Source organism: Plutella xylostella, chromosome 6 (genome assembly GCF_932276165.1).
Source record: "Plutella xylostella chromosome 6, ilPluXylo3.1, whole genome shotgun sequence".
Taxonomy (NCBI): domain Eukaryota; kingdom Metazoa; phylum Arthropoda; class Insecta; order Lepidoptera; family Plutellidae; genus Plutella; species Plutella xylostella.
In genome coordinates, this window is record NC_063986.1 from 868,994 (window position 1) to 890,924 (window position 21,931).

The window sequence follows — 21,931 nt, forward strand, 5'->3', positions numbered from 1 at the left end:
GACTCATCCTAAGACTAATGGTCTCAGGATCAATGATCTCATGTGGGTCGCACTCAAATTATGACAGACTATATAAGACATGTGGCAGCCTCGGCTGCGCGGCCGAGACTGCCGTAACAATGACATGCAGTGCACGCGTTGCCCTTCACCGCTACCCCTCCCGCTACCCGCTGTCGTCTTGGGTACCTCGTCCCCTCCGCGTCTTTCACCCCGCAAGGAGGGTCGCCAAGCAACTTGCTAATCTATAAGTACCATGGTGTCCATGGTCCTTGTATGTACCTATGTAGGAAATATCGTTAGCAACCGTAAGCAACACACCTTACCATAACCTGTGAGTTGTGTCACTGTCACCTGTCACTGTCACATTACACCTTGTGTCTGTCAACGTCATCCGGCGCAGAGAATAGGGTCGGAAAATATTGTGAAAAATAACCTTATTTTAAATAAAATCTAAATTATCACAAAAATGGAGTTAAACGAAAGAATTTTGCACTACCTGGACAAACAGGATAAAGTGGACACTCTAAAATTGGCAAGCGAATTCAATGAAGACCATCAGAAAATTGTTGGTGCAGTGAAAAGTTTGGAAGCTCTTGAGATGGTAGTTTCAGATACTGTTAAGAATACAAAGTGGGAACTTACTGAAGAAGGGCAGTTAGTGGCTGAGAAAGGAAGCCATGAGGCTGTTCTATATCACAGTGTACCCGACGGCGGTATCGCCCAAGCCGAAATTATGAAGGTTAGTTTTTGTGCATATTTTGATAAGAAAAAGTTAATGATAACATTGACTCGTTGGCGAAAATTAACCCTCTTAGCTAAAATAATACCTATCAATGTGATATTAGAGGATACATAAAAAAATGTGATATACAATAATATACATGAAATATGAACACCAAATTTTTACTACTTAAGTATAATGTACTCACTAATTATTTTCATTTCATAAATTTCAGACAGTCCCAAATGCAAAAGTTGGATTCAGCAAAGCCATGTCCGCTGGTTGGATCCTCATAGACAAATCCGGGGGTGCCCCATTAGTCAAGAAGAAAGTGGAAACCATCACAGATACAGTACAAGACTACCTGAATGAAATTAAGAAGGGCATTGATAACTTACCAGATAATGTAAGGAATGATTATAAGAAGAGGAAACTGCTACAAGAGGTGACTTTGAAAAGTTTCCTATTGTCCAAGGGGCCGCAGTTTGCGACTTCTATAAAGAAACTAGAGACAGACTTGACCGCTGAAATGCTACAATCTGGCTCATGGAAGACACTGGAGTTCAAACCTTACAATTTTGATGCTCTGGGTAAAAAAACTTTTTAATGCTGTGAATTTTGTACTTCCAAAGATAATTCAGTTGTTTTATTTGAATTATTCCATAAATCTATGAAGCTACATCCCATGTGCTTTACAGTACACTGAAAGAAGAAAGAAAGAAAGATACATTTATTTGACACACTGAGACAGAATAATAAGACAGAAAAAGAAAAAGAAACAACAACAAAACTGGCCATTTAATAACAAGCACCCTCATTCCTTTCCAGGTCAGCCTCCAGAAAGTGGTCACCTCCACCCGCTACTGAAGGTCCGATCCGAGTTCAGAGAGATCTTCCTCGAGATGGGCTTCACGGAGATGCCAACCAACAACTATGTCGAGAGCTCCTTCTGGAACTTCGATGCTCTGTTCCAGCCGCAACAGCACCCGGCTCGGGACGCTCATGATACATTCTTTGTGTCCAATCCGGCGGTGACTACGAAGTTCCCGATGGATTATTTGGAGCGGGTGAAGAAGGTCCATAGTGAAGGAGGCTATGGTTCTCAGGTATATGCACTGTTATTTTATTCTTGTTGCAATAGAAGAAAAGTGTGAAAAAGGGTATTGGAATAATAACGTAGAGACATTGATGAAAAAAAATATAGATAGGTAGTAGATACATTTTTGTCTTATCATCACATCTAGTCATCTACATTTTCCACTGCAGCCCCCTCCAAAGAATGCAAGAACAACCAAAAATGTTGACTTTTCGACCAAAACCACTAATAACTCCACCATGTTCTACCAGGGCTACAGATACTCGTGGAAGATCGAAGAGGCTCAGAAGAATCTGCTCCGCACGCACACCACGGCGGTGTCGGCGCGCATGCTGTACAAGGTGGCACAGGAGGGGTTCCGGCCACAGAAGTACTTCAGCATTGATAAGGTAAGAGTATCCTGCATAATACCATACTGTTCATCGAGTACCAGGACCGCAGATACTAGTGGAAGGTTGAAAAGTCTCTGAACCTTGCAAGAGGGTAAAATGCCATCTAAACTACACTGCTTTTATAAAGATATGCTGAAACAAGTCTATTATCTTCAGTAAAGTTGAATCAGGCTTCAGGATTAGTACCAGGAGTGTAGACACTAGTGGGAGGTGCTCGCTCGCACACCACGGCGGTGTCGGCGCGCATGCTGTACAAGGTGGCTCAGGAGGGGTTCCGGCCACAGAAGTACTTCAGCATTGATAAGGTAAGCTTTGTCTTCATCATAATCAGCCTGTACTGCCCGATGGAGTGATATGGAATCTTCCATAACACTCAAGTCAAGACCTTCCTCACCTAGCCCACGTCGTGCCAGTTTGTGGTCACTACTCAACAGCTCGTATAATACCTCACTGGCATACATAATAAAATATCGGTCCTTCGTCTTACCTATACCGGCCCACATTAGCTTGCAGAGTTTCATAATCATCAGCCTTCTATCGCCCACTGTTTGAGTATAGGCCTCCTTTTTTTTACGCCAATTTTTCCGGTCCTGTGCCGCTCTGTTCACTGCTTCCCCGCACCCTGCAGATGTCTGCAAACTGCAGAATTTAGGATTCCTTAACACTCAACCCCATATATCTTCCGTTCCATACTCAACATCAATCTCCCTCCGTAGGTATTCCGCAACGAGACCCTCGACGCGACCCACTTAGCCGAGTTCCATCAAGTGGAGGGCGTCGTGGCGGACCGCGGGCTCGGACTGGCAGACCTTATAGGGGTTCTGGACACCTTCTTCAAGAGACTAGGCTTCGACAAGTTGCAGTTCAAGCCGGCGTATAACCCTTATACTGAGCCTAGCATGGAGATCTTCGCTTTCCATAATGGTGAGTGCGTTTGAGATTGTATATCTAAGTCTTAACATAGTTGCATCAGGTGAATGGGCTGGCAGACCTGATCGGGGTGCTGGACACCTTCTTCAAGAGACTAGGTTTTGATCAACTGCAGTTCAAGCCAGCGTATAACCCTTATACTGAGCCTAGCATGGAGATCTTCGCTTTTCATAATGGTGAGTGTTAGTAGTAGTACTAGTATCACTGGCTGAAAGGGCTGGCAGACCTTATAGGGGTGCTAGACACCTTCTTCAAGAGACTAGGCTTCGACAAGTTGCAGTTCAAGCCGGCGTATAACCCTTATACTGAGCCTAGCATGGAGATTTTTGCTTTTCATAATGGTGAGTAGAATTTGGGGTTCAAAGTCTGTCAAAAATTGTAAACAAATGGAAAATAGTATATTTTCGTTAGTTTACTATTTAAGGGTCACCCGGTATAATAGCGTATAACCATTCTCAGATAGTGTTCTAACGCTCGCGTTCCTTGAAAGAGGCCTATGTCCAGTAACGGACCATTACATACCCTGGTGATGATGATGATTCATACATTGATATCACAAAGTCACCGTGCCAATAACATCCCTAACACACACCAAATCCACCCACCTCCTAAACCATCTTGTTATTCTATGCCTAAACGCACCAACCCCCAACAGGTCTCAACAAGTGGATAGAGATCGGCAACTCAGGAGTCTTCCGTCCAGAAATGCTGCTACCGATGGGGCTACCCGAAGACGTCAATGTCATCGCTTGGGGACTCTCTCTAGAACGACCCACCATGATCAAGTATGGACTGAATAACATCAGGGACTTGGTCGGACCTAAAGTGGACTTGCAGATGGTCCAGTCTAATCCCATTTGTAGGCTGGATAAGTGAGGTTGATGTTGAGGTTTTGTATTCTATGTATGTTGCACGCAATATAAATTATGAAGAGCTTTTTGAATGTTTCATTTCTATAATTACGACGAGTGATTGTAATTATACTTTCCTCCAAAGTGAACAATCTTGTCTTGAATATTGAGTGGATTGATTTACATTGCGGTAGTCAAGGACTTTGTATTATTACAAGTCCTTGACGGTAGCTCACTGATAAATTGCTACTCTCATGAATACAACGAAAAGAGACAAGATAAATTATTGTTTCGTACTAAAAAGGTTTAACGCAAAAACTATCAAAGTCATTTGTCAAAGTTACTTTCCTCTCCTCAGATCAACTACAAATAGATTCGCAATCGCCGTGTGCACTATTCTCTTTCTCACTCAAACCATAGATGTTGCCGACAAAAAAATAAAACCTAAATATGGGGAAATTTAACTTATCATAATAACAAAAACAAAACTTGAGTATATCGTCGGTTGATAGGAAAAAGACACTAAAGGCTAATTTTTCAATAGCCAGACAAAAGTTTTGCTGAGAAATAATTTTGATGCTGTTGCGTCTCAATGTTTCTCAATGTTTGTATTACCCAGATAACATTTATCTGAATATTGAAAAATCAGCCTTAGTGAGTTTTTCCTGTCAACCGACGGTATAAGAAAAAAAACTTTACTCATACTTATTTGATTTCAATATAATTATTTAATATACACAAACTGAGTGGATTGTATAATTCATTGTCTTCGTCCAATCGAAACAATCCTCTTCAAAATGTGCCGAACACAATTTTTGTATGTTTCCTTGGTTCCCAATTTGTGCGACCGGTAATGTCTATCCATTTTCTTGATATTTTATTTTCTGTCGGAAACCTATGAAAGAGATAAATGGATGAGCATGAGCATTATAATCGTGGGCCAAATATGTGATGGGTTTTTTTTTAAAGGAAACACGTATTTCGTATCAATACAATAAACTTTATATTATACAGAAGAAATCACACATGGAAGAAAAAAAAAGAAACGAACGTTTCCTCACAATGAGAGGCACCTCATTTGAAAGAGGAGAATGACTTCTACAAAATACAATCTTCACAAAAACCGAATTCGTGCGCCCCATTTGTAAACCCAACCCGAGTCCGTTACAATTTCTAGTATTTTCTTTGCATACTATAATATTTGTGGGTAAAATAAATTTTCAATAACTTGCAACACCATGTGATTTGTTATGATATGGTACCTCGTAATTTTTACTTAAAACTGATACTAAAAGACCTTACAGTATTAAAATTAGTATCGTTTTATATTAAAATCGAGCCAATAGATAGTACTATGATGAATGTAAGCTTGTTAAACATGATAGTATCTACTTACATGTGAAAATATATCTCATCCATCATTCCATCGTGTTTTCGTTCAATATGCTCTGTACAACCGAACAAAATCCATCCACCCATGTCACACACTCGTTAAGTGATGATAATAGTCTAATAAACTTAATAAACACCCACAAATCACTAGCAAATCAAAAATAAATAGCATTTAGAAAATTTTGTTGTAACTGTCAGCCTTTGTTTGGCACAGATTTTTCATTTGTTTCATTGTTTGGCACAGAGAACTGACGTAAACAGGCGCCACAGCAAAAAGGACAAAAAACATTTACAGCTTAACGTTTCTTTCTTACGCTTAATGTAGCTAAGCGTCTCTTTTTCGCAATGTCAGAACTGTCACGATTATACCCCTGTGTTCCTCTCTGTGTGATGATTGTCAAACAAATTTCTTGAAAACATGTGAAAAAACTACTGAAATTTATGTTCAAATTATATTTTAGTTTGTTAATATAAATAAAACCCATAAAAACGACTGATAATCCCAAAAAAATCGTTCAACATGTCGTGTACAATAGCAAAGTATTCTCGCTACAAATTTTTCAAACACATCTTTGGTCCAATGAAAAGTTTTCGTCGAAACTACGACATTCCTGAAAATCTCAAATCCGTAGCTACTGATAAAGACCCGAGTTTCTACCGAATGGTAGAATATTTCTACCATAACGCTGTGAAGATTGTGGAGCCATCACTGGAATGCCATCTGAAGCAAATGCGACCCCACTTTTCTGAGAAGAAGGTTAAAAATCGTGTGGCTGGGATTTTGAAGGTAAGCAGTTTTTGTATTGGTACCTATCTACTTGTTATATTGTGTATGTAAGTACATCAATGAATAAAATCATAACCAATATATTATAAATGCGAAAGTAACTGTGTCTGTCCGTCTGTTACTCTTTCACGCCCTAACTACTGAACGGATTTGAATGAAAATTGGTATTTTGGTATACCTAGAGATGGTCTAGGTCTAGACCCTGACATACCCCGAGAAAGAACATAAGCTACCTACTTTTGATCGCGGAATTCCCACGGAAAACCTTTTAAGGCGAAGCGAAGCTCGCGAGAACAGCTATTTTATGATAATAGAATCATTGCTCATCTCATAATAACATCAATTGAGTATTGTAGCTTTGCAGATGCTGCTCTATGAAGAAATGAAATAAATCCGTTCCCCTGGTGGGATGTGTTCTATGTGGACCAAATACCATCATTAGAGGATATCAAACGCATGCATAGCAACGTATCATAGCTCATCTCCTGTAGAAAAGCACGCTCTTACGCTGCCTTTATCAAATTTGTAGACAGTAGGTAGTTGGTAGTTGAGGAATACCTATCATCAGAAACCTATCTCCAACAGTAACAAATTATAAGATAGATAGATAGAATACGCTTTATTTGCACACCAACAAAGAATCATATGAATTACAAATTACAACTTAATTAGGGTACAAAAGGCGGTCTTACCACTAAAAGTGATCTCTTCCAGACAACCTTTGGATGGAGGGAATAAGACTTGAGATTGGGTGTAGTGTACATATTAAAAGGAAATGTAGATTCATTAATATACTACACACTACTTATAACTATAATATTTTCTATGAACATTCCCCAGGTAATGGGCTCATGCAACAGTAGCCTCCAATTCGAGTTCCCGCTACAACGCAAGAGCGGCGAGTACGAGATCATCCACGGGTATCGCTCGCAGCACAGTGTCCATCGCTTGCCGTGCAAGGGAGGTGAGTTGCGACGTGGTTAGATGAAGCTGCAGTGTACTGCAATGTTTAGTTTGATGGTGAATTTTCGTTATTGGCGCAAACTCAACTTAGCGATAATCTCTGACTGCCGGAGGCTTTCCTATAAAACGTCATTCGAAGAGTCTTTCGTGCACCCCGATCATCGAGTGACGTATCAACTGTACCCAGTCAGCGACTGCCGCTTATCTCAATGGTCAATCCTTCTAACATCGTGACAAACCAGCAAAGACCAGCTACCACTACACGGGTTCGTTATCTACGTAGATAAACGTCACTACTTATATCGCAACTTGCAATAAATACGGTTCTGTAATTGATGGAAAAATAGTTTTAACGACATCAATAACGAACCTGTGTAGCGGCCACTGCACTAGTGTTTGTTATCGCTCGCGGGACTCGGAAGGAACGACCCCATTCGCGCAGGAACTCATTATACTACAGTTGTCTCTGTCTCGCAGGTGCTCATTACAATATAGTTCCCTCTCTCTCTCTCTCTCCCTCAGGTATCCGCTACTCGGACCGAGTGGAGATGGAGGAGGTGAAGGCGCTGGCGGCTCTCATGACGTACAAGTGTGCCTGCTCCAGCATACCCTTTGGAGGGGCTAAGGGGGGTAAGGATCAGTGTAATCAGTGAAGTGAACTTATCGGTTAAAGTACACCCCTATGATAAGGAGTATGTAGGATCATGAGTGATGAGAGTATCAAGACCCAAGCTAACGGCATCCTTAGCGAAGGAATCTGCACACTCATTACCAACGATACCACGGTTTCCAGGTACCTATCCAAGAGATAGCCACTTCAATACCCTGAGTTGTACACCGGAATAGTGTTTCTCTAATTTTCAATATGATAGGGAATTTAGATTTGGATTTAAAAGGTAAAGAAATAACAGCTTGTAAAGTACTGGCCGAATCAGAAAGCATAATAATTTTGTTGAGTTTGTGTGACGTGTAGGTACAGATGATAAGTGTGCCTCACCCGTGAAGGCATGCTTTGGGAGAGGCCTCTACAAATACGTCCAGCAGTGGACTGCTATAGGCTGATGATAAGTTATTAAGTAAGTAGGTACATCAAACACTGAAATATCCAATGTGTATACTTATCTACATTTCAGGAGTCGCCATAGATCCAAAGAAGTACACAAGCGGGGAGCTGCAGCGCATCACACGGCGGTACACGCTCGAGTTGGCCAAGAAGAATTATATCGGTGAGCTATTTGTCAATCTTATCACTCCGACTGACATGATTTTAGTGTCTAGCCTTCTAAAGAGTAGCAGCCGCATGCCCTCCCTCCTATACCTTGTTTCACGGGGAAAGACATCTGACATAACCCTTATTACATTCGAATAAGGATAGTTTTTGTTTGTATCAGATGCCTTTCTACGTGAAATAAGGTATAATGCTTATATGTAAATACCTATTTCCAACTTTTCTGCCAAGTGTGAAGATTGTGGTAAGTATAGGTACAGTAAGGGGCAGAGAAACCTGACCCCCCTCAGAATCATTGTTACTATGAGAGGGGGGTCAGGTTTCTCTGCACTTGACCGTACCTACCTAAGAAGTGGACTGCTGAGGACTATTGAAGATATTCCTTACCGAAGCATAACTATAATCACGTGGGTATTTTGTCCCTATGACGTCATATCGGGCTAATGCATAATATTATGTTTATTCCAGGAGCGGGCATAGACGTGCCTGCGCCAGACGTGAACACTTCCGGGCGGGAGATGTCCTGGATCGTCGACACCTACATCAAGACATTAGGTAATGTTTGCCGCAAGACGAGAAGGTGGTAGAAATATTGAGTTTACTTATAAGCTCCCGTGTTCAAATGACTCATCCTCATAGATGCCTTATAGGTACAGTTATCTAGATAGGTACAGGTTACCCTACAAGCTCCGTCAATGACATAGCGAAGAACAAGTTTAACATTTCTCTGAGCTATGGCTGACCTCAGACGAACTGCATGCAGTTGCTATATTCAACTGCATGCAGTTCGATTGCATGCAGTCATGATGTCAACTGCACAGCAGTGCAGTCAATATCAACTAATAATGCCGTGCGGTTATTGAGACGACTGAATGTGGTTGTTACATTCCGTCTAATTTATCCTATGACGAATAAAACCATTTTAATATTTCATCATCACGACCCATCGCGTCCCCACTGCTGGGGCACGGGTCTCCTTCCAAGGAAGGGTTTTAGGCCCTAAATTATTTACCTTTACCATATATAGCAGAAAAGAATTCGCCGTGCTGTGTCTCCTCCGTTGGAATCGCGTTACGTCTGCAACCATTGTGGCAAAAAATGTCGTGCTGCTATTGGACTATACAGCCATCAACGACGGTGCGGCCGTCGTAACTCATAACCCACGAGTGCTGCAACAATCATCTATATAGATGCTGTGGCCAATGATGTACCATATATACCTTTACCATAGGTTACCGCGACATAAACGCCGCAGCCTGCGTCACCGGCAAGCCGATCAACGGCGGCGGCGTGCGCGGGCGCGTGGAGGCCACGGGAAGAGGACTGTTCCTCACCATCAAGCACTTTATTGACGACGAGCACTTTACACAGCTGTTGAAGATTGAGCCGGGGTTACAGGTAAACTCTTAGGGCGTATACTTACTCGGAGAAAGCTGGAAACTTATATATAAGTAAGGAACAAATACTGACCTGGAACATATTTTGACGTGGAGCAGTGACTTCGGCCTAAGAGTCAATCCGACTAAAACCCAGGTGATCATTCTTGGCAGCCCTAGATTTATTTCCATGATTGACTTCGATACCCTTCCACCAGTTATTTTTGATGGTGTACATATAGAGTGGAGTAAAGAAGTTAAAAACTTGGGGGTGTATCTGGACAGATCCATGACTTGGAAAAAGCAGCTGGAGGTAGTGAGTAGAAAGATGTTTGCCTCAGCAGGTTCACTTCGCAGATTGCGGAATTTCTTGCCCACTTCCACCAAAATTGAGCTTTCTCAGTCTTTACTTCTACCTATTTTAGATTATGCCGATTCTTGCTATCCAGATTTAACTGAGGAGCAGTTAAATAAGCTTGAGCGACTCCAAAATTTTTCTATACGGTTTATATTTGGCTTACGCAAATATGACCATGTTTCCGACTTTCGCGCTAAACTCAAGTGGCTCCCTATTCGTCTTCGTCGCAATGCCCACATTCTTTCACTTTTATATTCCATACTCTTTAACCCAACATACCCCGCTTACTTAAAAGAACGCTTTCAGCTTCGTTGTGAATCTCACAACCTGACACTGCGCTCTACCCACAATCTCCGCCTTAATATCCCTCCTAATACCACTAAATTCTTCAGTGCTTCTTACACAGTTCGCGCTATCACTTTGTGGAATGATCTTCCTTCAAAAATTCGACAAGCACCAACTCTGGAAACCTTTAAGAGAATGGTGAAGGAACACTACCTTAAATCAATTGTTTAGCTGTTATCAGATCATTAAATAAGTATTATAAAATCATGTATGTAGGTATAATATGTATGATATGTATGTATGTATATGATGTATGTATGTATATGTATATATGTGTTTGTATATATTTATATGTGTATTATATTGTATATAATTGTGTATTGTAATACATGTAGTAGGCGTATGTACTTGTGTGTATTTTTTATTTATTTTTTGCTTATATTTAGTGTGTAGTTAGATAATAATAACTTAAATTATACTATATTCCTTGAGTAAGTACACTGTACCCCTTTTATATCTCTAGTCCATCCATCCAAAGGTTGTCTGGAAGAGATCGCTATAAGCGATAAGACCGCCTTTTGTACCCTAGTTAAGTGTCTATGTAAAATTGTTAATCATTTCTTGGTGTAGAAATAAAGAGTACTCTATCTATCTATAAGTAAGCGCTTACTGGAAAATATTTGAACGCGCGCGGATAAGCACTGCTCATCGGCGCCCACAACTTTCGACAAGCTTCCACAGGTGATGGTCAGTCATGAGATATGGGCCCTTCCATTGAAAATTCGTCATTTTGCTACGTCTGCTTCAATCTGCTTTCTTTAAGTAACTATATAGAACATAGACAAAATTTGTTCATCATGACTCCCTGAGTCAGTCCCTTTAGCCTTTAGGCTAACTAAAATTATGGTTCTTTCATATTATTTTATCTTCTTCTACTTGTAGTACCTCTCCATCATTGGAGGTTGGCAGTCAGCTCTTTGCAGCGCCCTCTATATTATTTTATATGGAACCCAAACTCTCGATTTAACAAAGTGTCTATTCCCCCTACACAGGGCAAGACAGCAATAGTCCAAGGCTACGGCAACGTGGGCTCGTGGGCCGCCATGTACCTGCAGCAATCCGGAGTGAAAATTATCGGTGTGTGTGAAGCGGATTGCAACCTGGTGGCTGAAGAGGGGATCGATACTAAGGTACCGATAAACTATGTTTTTGAAGACTGATTAGTGATTAACCCTCCTCAGAATTGGTGACTGATTGAATACGTCCACGCTAACTTCAACAAGTCATTATCATCAGTGGGTAATCACACACACACACACATCCATTGGATATATGGATATAGGACTTCCACAACCACTGCTCGCTACCTATCTATGGTCGACGTATGCCCGTGGTCCCCACTCAAGAACTCATTTGTAGTCATCGAATGCCTTCCCCTGGCAGGGGATCGAATTTCTCACCTTGGAAGTCTAGTCATAGTCACTAACCACTATGTCATCTTTTTATTAGGTACATCTTGTAGTCCTATTTACTAACCCCCTTATTCATAGAGAAGTTACAAAACGTTTTAACTAATAAACTGTTTTGTCCCTCTCTGTCAAAGAACAAATTGTTCTTTGTCGGAGAGGGACAAAACAGTTTATTAGTTAAAACGTATTGTAACTTTTCTATGAATAAGGGGGTAATATTATAAAGGCGAAAGTTTGTGAGTATGTGTGTGTGTTTGTTTGTTACCTCTTCACGCCAACTAACTGAACCGATTTAAAAGAAATTTGGTATGGAGTTAGCCGACACCCTGGATTAACACATATGCTACTTTTTATCCCGGAATTCCCACGGGAAAACCTTTTTAAGGCGAAGCGAATCTCGCGGAACAGCTAGTTAATCAATATAATTACTTATGCATTTCCATCCACAGGCGTTATACGACTACAAAGCGGGCAACAAGGGCAGTGCTAAAGGCTTCCCGGGCGCCAAGGAGTCTGGTCCGGAGCTGCTGTTCCAGCAGTGCGACATCCTGGTGCTGGCCGCTCTAGAGAAGAGCGTCGATCAGGACACCGCTGCTAAGATCAATTGTAAGGTAAGGTTAGAAATAGAGATGTGTGTGCCACCCCAGCGGCAGCGTGTAGATTGCTGACCATACGACGACGGAAGAAACTTAAGCAGAAAGGGTTTCTTTTCTTTAGAAGGATTTTGGAAAACCAGCGCTCTGGCTGTGGCCTTCATTGCTTACATTACAGCACACGCTGAGCTGGTGCCTCTCTGATGCCCTCTTTTGGCAAGAGTATTAAGCGATATATCTGAAGCGATCTTACATACTGGCCACCTCAGTCAACTGTTTAACTTTCTACGAGTACATACAAAGCCGGCAACAAGGGCAGTGCTAAAGGCTTCCCGGGCGCCAAGGAGTCTGGTCCGGAGCTGCTGTTCCAGCAGTGCGACATCCTGGTGCTGGCCGCTCTAGAGAAGAGCGTCGACCAGGACACGGCTGCTAAGATCAATTGCAAGGTAAGGCCGGCAATAGAGATGTGTGTCGTGACAGCGTGGGGTTTTCTGACCGTACACTACGGCAGAAGGAGTTTCTGCTGTATTCTGGCTGTGGCTTTTATTGCTTACATTACAGCATACGCTGAGCTTGTGTCTTTCTGATGCTCAGTTTTTGCAAGTTTTTAAAGCGTTCTTTCTGATGCGATTTAACAGAATAGCGACCTCAGCCAACCCTTTACCTTTTGTCTGACACCTTTCTGTAACACCCTGTATAAATTTTAATATCGATGCTAGAACGGTAAAAACGAATAAGCGAGATTTTTTTCCGACAGTGAGTTTTATACCTACTTACCTTCCTGGAACCCTTATTATCGAATATTTTCTTTACTTTTCAACGACTAAGTACACAATAATCTCCTCTTCCTCATGACCCCATCTCCTTCCCCAGATAATAGGCGAAGGCGCCAACGGCCCGGTGACGCCGGCCGCCGACACTGTACTCCGTCAACGAGAAATCCTCAGCTTGCCGGATCTACTCGCCAATGCTGGTGGGGTGACTGTGTCGTACTTTGAGTTCCTGAAGAATCTGAACCATGTTAGCTTCGGGAAGCTGAGCATTAAGTTCTGGAGGGATTCTAATACTGCGTTGTTGGGTGAGTTTCGTTTCATCATAAAATCTTGTTCTTTGAGAATAGACTAGGTTTTGTCGCTGTGAAAAAGGAGCCAGTATCAGATTAGGTAGTTGTATTTTTTTATACCTTTACCGTTCTTTAATCCTCTCATAGCATCGCGTCTAATACAATGCAACATGAAAGATGAATAAGACAGGAGCCATTTTGTTTTTTTTGGACCTACCAGAATTAGAATCGAAAATGTAAATACTTTATAAAACTAGGAACATTGAACAATAGGCAGCCTTTTATCGCTTATATGGGCAAATTGTAACATGAAGGTTAATAATATCTTATTCTATCATATTCCAGACTCGGTAGAATCGTCTCTAAAAGCAGCCTCGATAGATGCCCGCATGTGTCCGACGCCGGTGTTCGAGACCATGATGTGTGGAGCTAATGAAGAGCATATTGTGAACTCTGGACTGGAGTATTCCATGCATAAGGCTTGTCAAGTGAGTATTACGAGTATAGCTATGCGGATAAATAACCAATAATATCAAAATGTCGGTAGGTATAGACATAACTATAAGATGAGAGTTACTGCATAGGATTTATCGGAAGAATCGCACCAAAAAGGAATTTATTCAACAGAAAACTAAGGTAACCCACATTTCTCAAAAAATTTGGAAGCTGAAAAAACAGTGAACTGGCCATATTTGCAAAACAATCGGAAACCGTTGGGATATGACTCCTTGAGTGTAGGCTAATACAAACAGGACAGTTCAAGGTTTCGATATATAGGTAAGTGATAGAAGGATTGCTATACAATCGTCTCTGAAAGCAGCATCGATAGATGCCCGCATGTGCCCGACGCCGGTGTTCGAGACCATGATGTGTGGAGCTAATGAAGAGCATATTGTCAACTCCGTACTGGAGAGTACTCCATGCATAAGGCATGTCAAGTGAGTATTATAGCTATGCGGATAAAGAAACAATATCAAAATGGCGGTAGGTAAGTGGGAGTAGGTAGGTATAGATAGGCATAGCTACGATGGGAGTAACCGCACATGATTTCTCCAAAATCGCAACAAAACTAAGGTAATTCATCAGAAAACTAAGTTAACCGAGAGCTCAAGTAGCAGTAAACCGGCCATATTTGCAAAAAATCGATAACTGATTAGGCTATGACTCCTTGAGTGTAGACTACGAACAGACAGCCTAAGGTATTTATATATAATGCTGTGATATGATGAATGATAAATAGGTAGAATCATCTCTAAAAGCGGCATCGATAGCGCGCATGTGCCCCACGCCGGTGTTTGAGACCATGATGTGTGGAGCTAATGAAGAGCATATTGTGAACTCGGGTTGGAGTACTCCATGCCATGGAAGTAATAATACAACAGGAATGCGCACTCACCAAAATGATGCAAACAAAAATAGATCTAACGAATTCACCTTAAGATTTATATTTGAAGTGAAAGAGGCCGCGAGCCGATAGAGAGGGTTACCACAGAGCCTTTCCTCTCTTTCTAACAATTGCCAGGATTTAGTTGTGTAAACTTTAGTAGATTTTGAACGAAGAGAGCTATGCAAAAAAAATATTAAATTAACTCATAGACTACTGTATATCATATCATTTTCAAAAACAAATTTATAATAAATCATTATAAACATGTAATTTTAATGAAATATTTGGTATTTGTATGAATAATAATTTCATAAAAAATATTGGTAGTTTTTCTAAATACTTTACGACAAGACCGAAGTTGTCAAGATGACGGATGACGTTTATACTGGTTGTGAGAGACGTTATGGTTAGGGTGACCATTGTCACCATGACCATCGTACTTTTGAATCACTTTCCATTAATTAGGACCTGTTTCATTCAACTTTTTGTTTTATTTTATACCTAAGTATCATTAGGTATTATTGTGGCTGTTATTTTATAAGGCTGGTAAAGAGTTATGAGCTGTTGATTTTCTTGGTGATAGGTATGGGTATTATAAGATAATTTATCAAGCTTAAAACCGGCGGAAGCACTTAGGTTTAGATATTTTAACCTTGCGAGGCGTATTGAAGGACAGATTTAATTAAATTTAATAAGGTACCTACTTACCCCACATAAAATAGAATAGAATAGTAACGTGTAAATAAAGAAGATCCAATAAATACATTGTATTATACTTATTATAAAAATGTGTGTTGTTTGATTTCGCTCATCTTATTATTTACGTCAATCCTAACTCTCTAATTAAAACCTATACAAATTTTACCTTCACCCCATTTGTTTACTCAACTTTTTGTTACTTTGTCATATCACCAAAATACATTCGTCCCTACATTGCTATTGAATTTATGAACTGAATTATTCGAATAATAGGTGACTTTGAGACCATCGACACCTATTCGCGACATGATCGATTAGAAGTGATGTCTCATGAATTACCTAAAATTATGGTCACCAAAAATAGAAAGAGATGGAGGGCTCCGTGCTGACTATCTCTCTCGGCTCGTTTTTTTGGTGCAGTGCGCATTCCTGTTGTATTATTACTTCCATGCTCCATGCATAAAGCTTGTCAAGTGAGTGGTAGCTAGAGTCATAGACTAATATTAGTCTATGCTAGAGATAAACCTATAGCCCGTACAGAAAAAGAAAATGGATGAAAATGGCGGCCGTTATGTATGATAGTCTGATGAAGAGTTTCTCTGAAGGATCGCATCAGAAATTATATAACAGTCAGAGAACTAAGCACTCATAGTTCACAAAATATGTAAGCTGAAGTGGCAGTGGGCTTACGCCAGCCCCACACAGGTCAATGGGTCAAATCTAACGTCATTTTCTAGATCCACAATCCACATGTTGAACGAACGTTCGGGCCGAAGGCCAACGTGTGAAGCCAGCCTTATGGCACTTGTGGAACAGCTACTATTTTCCTTTTGTTTCTTTATCTCCGCGCATTAAATCCCACAGTTAACCATTATGTATGTAAAAACACCAATTTCTTTATTTCAGAACGTAAAGAACGCGTGTCTGAAGCACAACCTGGGCTTGGACCTGCGCACGGCGGCCTACATCACCTCCATCGAGAGAATATTCGTCACGTACGACGAACACGGGCTGGCCATGTAGCGGGAACAGGCTACGGTCGGGGTTTACATGGCCATGCAGCGGGGACAATAAATTATTACCTTGATACCTGACCTTGGTAATGCCATAACCTAAATTAGTTGTGACCCTGTAGTGGAACTTTCTGGTCTTGACGTGCCTGGTTTATACGTAAGGCTCTTGAAATTCGGATGTGATTTGCAAGATAATGTGATTAATATTTTTTGTGGGTTTTACTAGGCTTGCTATAAATGTGTCTTATGAGTTCTGTAAATAAATTGATATACCTACGTTTGTCTCAAATATTACAATTATGATTGTGTGGCGAATTTAAATTATTTCTTGTATTGTAAAAACTTTTTGCGTAACAACCTAATAAATTTGCAAAAAAATAACCACGCTTTTTAATAAAATATCCATAATATATTATAATTAAACAACCATACATAACATAATACTTATCAACAATATCTAAAACATTAACACTTACAACCTAGCTTTATCCTTATTACTCTTGAACCAATCAACAGTTTCTTGAATGGCCTGATCCAAGGGGGTAAACTTGAAGTCTTTGTAAAGGCTTCTGAGTTTGGCGTTGGAAGCGGTCTTCTTGTATTGTCCGTCTGCCTTGGAGGTGTCATATACTATGCTTCCCTGGTAGCCGTGAGCTTTCTTTATAGCTTCCGCCATTTGGGCTATGGTCACTTCGTCTTTTTCGTCAACTGAAATGAAAAGATTGAATTGCTTTAGTGAGTAAAGTTAAATTTACTGTTAGTTTTGTTAAAAAAAATTGTCAGGCTGACTGACTTTCCACCAGAGCGGTGCGGGCTAACAACGCGGTGTGCGAGATAAAAATCGATCAATGAAATAGCAGTAAAATTACGCTCATATAATTTCATTGGACAATTGCCTCGCACACCGCTCCGCTCTGGTGGACACTGGACAGGCAGCCTAAAGTTTCTTGTGTGCAGGAAATACATGAACAATTAACATAAGGCGCAAGATACATTGAAAATACGTAAGATAAGGATGCGTCTCAAATAACGTCTATCTATAATAATCGCCTGTTGGATACATTTTAGCGACGTCTCTCTTCTTTGTAATTTCTCATATTTCTCGGGTCTCGTGTAACTCACCGCACAGTATGTAACTCAACACACATAATGTAACTCACCGCACAGTATGACGGGCTCCACTGAGTGGTAGTCTCGTAGCACCCACAGGAACAGCCGCGCGAGGTTTGAGTCTACTCACCGCACAGTATGTAACTCACCGAACAGCATGCAACTCACCTAACATGTAACTTAGCACACAGCATGTAACTCAACACACAGCATGTAACTCACCGCACAGTATGTAACTCACCGCACAGCTTGTAACTCACCGCACAGTATGTAACTCAACACACAGTATGTAACTCACCGCACAGTATGTAACTCAGCACACAGCATGTAACTCAACACACAGTATGTAACTCAACACACAGCATGTAACTCACCGGACAGTATGTAACTCAACACACAGCATGTAACTCACCGGACAGTATGTAACTCACCGGACAGTATGTAATTCACCGCACAGCATGTAACTCACCGGACAGCATGTAACTCACCGGACAGTATGTAACTCACCGGACAGTATGTAACTCACCGGACAGTATGTAACTCACCGGACAGTATGTAACTCACCGGACAGTATGTAACTCACCGGACAGTATGTAACTCACCGGACAGTATGTAACTCACCGCACAGCATGTAACTCACCGGACAGTATGACGGGCTCCACTGAGTGGTAGTCTCGTAGCACCCACAGGAACAGCCGCGCGAGGTCCCTCGAGTACACAAACTGGCGGAGCGGGCGGCCGCTGCCCAGCACCGTGAACGTGGGCTCATCTGGAGGATTAGATAAATTTAGTTATTTCTGTAGTGAGCTTTGCCAAATAGCGCCTCTGGCTGGCTGTACACTCTAGTATTCGTTGCTTATCGTGCAGTTTTGTCGAGAGTCTAGACTAGACTATGTTTCGGAGACTATAGTCACCGCGAAGTATCTCACATACATTTTATATGGAGACTCTCAAACAGCTCACACTGCGATGCTGGTATTCTACGCGTAAATGTATGTGATGTGAGCTACTTCGCGGGGACTATTCTCCGAGACTCAAGTCTCCGAGACACAAATAGTCCCCGCGAAGTAACTCAGATACATTTACGCGTAGAATACCAGTATCGAAATGGGAGAAGGGCCTGTAGCGACACATGTTTTAGTCATGTTTTGCAATGTAAGCTTTTTGGTAACTTCCAGTAGCGATCAAGACGCTAGTCGTCTCGCGCCTCCACTTAGATAACACACATATAAAATTTAATTACTAAATTCAGTAAATAGTTTGGCCTCAAGAAATCACTGCATTCGTCAATTATCATTAACCCCATAGTCACCCACGTTAATTCCCTAAAGGCCTAACGAGAAAGAAGACAACGTACCGATCCCGTCATGCATCCGCCTGATCAACGCGGGCACGACGTGGCTGGACGTGAGGGAGAAGTTGTCGTGTGGCCCGAACACGTTGCACGGGATCACTGATGTGAACACGCGCCCGTGCTGCTCGTGGTAGCCCCTGGAATTATATACAGGGTGTTGGAAAAGTGATACACCATCATCAGTCAATAATCATCCACTGCTGGACATAGGCCTCTCCCAAGGAGTGCCATAACACTTGGTCCTCGGCCGTCCTCATCCTCAAAGTGGTACACTAAGCTGAAAAGGGTTGAGGGTGACTCAGGATGTCATTCCCGATTTCGCAGCTCCCTGGATTCGAAAACTTAAATTTATTGTTTCACCAACGCAGAAAAATAAGCATGTGAGAATTCACAAAATATTAGGTTTTAACATAGATGTTCTATATTTTTAAGCTGTTTTATTTGATCCTCTTAGAGCGGTGGTAGCTCAGTCGGGCAAGCGCCCGCTTCTCACGCCAGAGATGCGGGTTCGAATTCCGGCGCTGACATGCTACCAATGAGTTCTTTTCTGAATTTAAGTACAATGTATACCATCGCTCTTACGGTGAAGGAAAACATCGTGAGGAAACCTGCATATCTAGATTTAGCACATCTAGATATGTGAACCCACCAACCCGCAGTGGACCAGCGTGGTGGGAAAATAGTCCAAGCTTAGGAAGGCATCAGTTTAGACCTTGGGGATATGCACAAAGGTTCCATTCGAGAGAGCCAGGTGCAGGTACTGTTACCCCCACAGAGAATAGAATAGAATAGAATAGATCCTCTAAAGTGAATCTTCATGATTCCATGTGATTTAAAACAGAACATGTTATCAAAACAAGCCATTGCCTACCTGTTCAAGACATCAATCATCCGTTTTGCATAGCTGTAACCATAGTTTGAAGAATGCGGGGGTCCATTGTGGACCTGAAAAATTTAAAAACATAAGACTGTGGTTAAACTAAATGTGGTTTTAATATAGAGGCACTAATGGTAAAGATCATAGTTTATCATTTCAGCACATTTCACATACATGTCATAAAAAATAATATCCAACTTACCATGGTCTCATCAATAGGGTAAGTGGTCTTGTCTGGGAAGATGCAGGTGGAGAGACAGGAGACAACCTTCTTGACATCACTCTTGTAGCTGGCACTCAGGACATTGTCATTGATTGCCATGTTTTCCCTCTGGAATTAAAAACAAAGTAATGAGGGTTGTGTAAGTCATAGTTGAATCTTTGTTCATATTCCCTTATTTTCAGCACAGCCAGCCTAAGCCCAAGCAGCTTTGCCCAGCAATCAAGTAAAAAAAGCTTTTCATAATAATTATCCAAAACAATGGGTAGGTACTGTGAGAATTAAATTAAATAGCTCTCTTGGACCTTTTTACCATCCTTGTCCTTATCCCCCATATCAAGTACTTACAAAGAAGTCGAGATTGTGTGCCATGTTGTGGAACAGGCCCCCGACCATGGCCGCCAGATGGATCACATGTGTGGGCCGGTGCTTCTCAAACAATGCCTCCGTCTGAGCTTTGTCCCTTTCAAAAGAAAATTACATTTACTTGTGAAGTTAGCATTCTTGCTGTTTGGGTCATCTCAGTAAAAATGTGTATCAACGAAAGTGTAGAAACTGAAAGAACAAACTTAAAATACCACATAGTTAGGGTTGAAGAATCAGCTGAAAACTTTTGAATAACTGATGTTACAAGTAAAACAATCAATATGAAAAAACGTAGGTAGGCTTTATCCGCAGGTCTCGGGTTTCGAAACAGTGCTCGAAAGATAGCAATGTTGCTAGTGTATCATTACTACTAACCTAGATAGAAGAGGGTTTGTTCTAGAAATACAAAGCACAACTGCATACTCATCCTCCTCCTACTGGTGGCAGATCAGTAGAGGAGTGAGTTTAAAAGATATCTTACCTCAAGTCTGCATCTTTAGACCCACAAAAAATCCAAGTCTCATTTTTAGATGCATCTGAACCACTTTGCTTTTCCTCTTCAACCACGGCTCTTATTGCCTGCCCAACCAGCCCCGAGCCTCCAGTTACAAGTATCACACTCTTATCACCACTCATCTGTAAAGATAAAAGTAGCATACTCATACGGAACAACGAAAAAGATAACCGAATATACCCACACCGGTAAAGTGTAATGTAGCAGTTGAAGATCGGTAATTATATGCTTTGTACCTTTTTAAGTCGATGGTATATGTTATCACTGCACTGTACTAAAGAAATAATAACTAGGTAATTAAATTAATTCAATAGTTTCAAAAATATTTTGCGGTTTACAGCCTGCAGTCGTGTTTATTTTATTTGTCATTGTCAATGTCAAAACATTTCATAGAATAGTATTTGACAGCTGCTGTCAGTCAGAGTCAGAGATTACACTAACGTATAGTGCCACAATCTTATCTGTTCCGGTGACGACGTCGCTGTGATCGAATCCAGTGATGCCATCGATTAAATTTTATCTATTTGTGGTTTAAACGACAATGCATTTCTGCTATTACCTATTGTTATAATTATGTACATTCATAAGTATAGATAAATCAAAATATAGGGTCGATAGTAAATCAATGTAAATTTAAACTGCCATGCACGACAAGAGATGAGCAACTGAGAGTTGTACACCAGAACATTCAGGGGCTTTCTCGCAAACTTCTAATGCTAGAGTTATTTTTAGAACAATACGACATAGACATAATTTGTATTACTGAGCATCACCTTAAAAATGATGACATGAATTTTAACGTAAAAAATTACAATGTTATTAGCTCATTTAATAGGAAATCGTTAGACAAAGGAGGATCATTAATATTTGTAAAGAAAAATTTAAAA

General features: G+C 41.0%; 3 protein-coding genes across 3 annotated transcripts; 2 read left to right on the forward strand and 1 right to left on the reverse strand.

Annotated features, from left to right (window-relative positions):
- Window positions 1–367: 367 nt before the first annotated feature.
- LOC105390758 (phenylalanine--tRNA ligase alpha subunit) lies at window positions 368–4,076 on the forward strand. The gene is made up of 6 exons (XM_048621789.1): window positions 368–739; window positions 957–1,311; window positions 1,550–1,827; window positions 2,069–2,206; window positions 2,926–3,133; window positions 3,795–4,076. Exons 1-6 carry the CDS (start codon window positions 467–469, stop codon window positions 4,013–4,015), a joined length of 1,473 nt encoding a protein of 490 aa, XP_048477746.1. The 5' UTR covers window positions 368–466; the 3' UTR covers window positions 4,016–4,076.
- Window positions 4,077–5,759: 1,683 nt separating this feature from the next.
- On the forward strand, window positions 5,760–16,931 carry LOC105384602 (glutamate dehydrogenase, mitochondrial). The gene is made up of 11 exons (XM_048621766.1): window positions 5,760–6,169; window positions 7,010–7,133; window positions 7,655–7,762; window positions 8,266–8,358; window positions 8,829–8,915; window positions 9,592–9,758; window positions 11,432–11,569; window positions 12,298–12,459; window positions 13,315–13,519; window positions 13,850–13,992; window positions 16,497–16,931. The coding sequence occupies exons 1-11, from the start codon at window positions 5,903–5,905 to the stop codon at window positions 16,611–16,613; spliced, it is 1,611 nt and encodes a 536-aa protein (XP_048477723.1). The 5' UTR covers window positions 5,760–5,902; the 3' UTR covers window positions 16,614–16,931.
- A 59-nt stretch (window positions 16,932–16,990) lies between these two features.
- On the reverse strand, window positions 16,991–21,420 carry LOC105384603 (GDP-L-fucose synthase). The gene is made up of 8 exons (XM_048621767.1): window positions 21,281–21,420; window positions 21,012–21,166; window positions 20,513–20,627; window positions 20,147–20,275; window positions 19,939–20,012; window positions 19,071–19,204; window positions 18,354–18,482; window positions 16,991–17,311 (listed from the first exon to the last, which is right to left on the reverse strand). The coding sequence occupies exons 2-8, from the start codon at window positions 21,164–21,166 to the stop codon at window positions 17,076–17,078; spliced, it is 972 nt and encodes a 323-aa protein (XP_048477724.1). The 5' UTR covers window positions 21,281–21,420; the 3' UTR covers window positions 16,991–17,075.
- Window positions 21,421–21,931: the final 511 nt, after the last annotated feature.

Coding starts and splice junctions, on each gene's coding strand:
- LOC105384603 (XM_048621767.1), bottom strand. CDS start 21,166: ATGAGTGGTGATAAGAGTGTGATACTTGTAACTGGAGGCTCGGGGCTG. Junction 18,483..19,070: donor GCGGATGCATGACGGGATCG/GTACGTTGTCTT, acceptor CTAATCCTCCAG/ATGAGCCCACGTTCACGGTG. Junction 17,312..18,353: donor GGAGCCCGTCATACTGTCCG/GTGAGTTACATG, acceptor TTTTCATTTCAG/TTGACGAAAAAGACGAAGTG.
- LOC105390758 (XM_048621789.1), top strand. CDS start 467: ATGGAGTTAAACGAAAGAATTTTGCACTACCTGGACAAACAGGATAAA. Junction 1,312..1,549: donor TTACAATTTTGATGCTCTGG/GTAAAAAAACTT, acceptor ATTCCTTTCCAG/GTCAGCCTCCAGAAAGTGGT. Junction 3,134..3,794: donor GATCTTCGCTTTCCATAATG/GTGAGTGCGTTT, acceptor AACCCCCAACAG/GTCTCAACAAGTGGATAGAG.
- LOC105384602 (XM_048621766.1), top strand. CDS start 5,903: ATGTCGTGTACAATAGCAAAGTATTCTCGCTACAAATTTTTCAAACAC. Junction 7,134..7,654: donor TCGCTTGCCGTGCAAGGGAG/GTGAGTTGCGAC, acceptor TCTCTCCCTCAG/GTATCCGCTACTCGGACCGA. Junction 9,759..11,431: donor AGATTGAGCCGGGGTTACAG/GTAAACTCTTAG, acceptor CCCCCTACACAG/GGCAAGACAGCAATAGTCCA.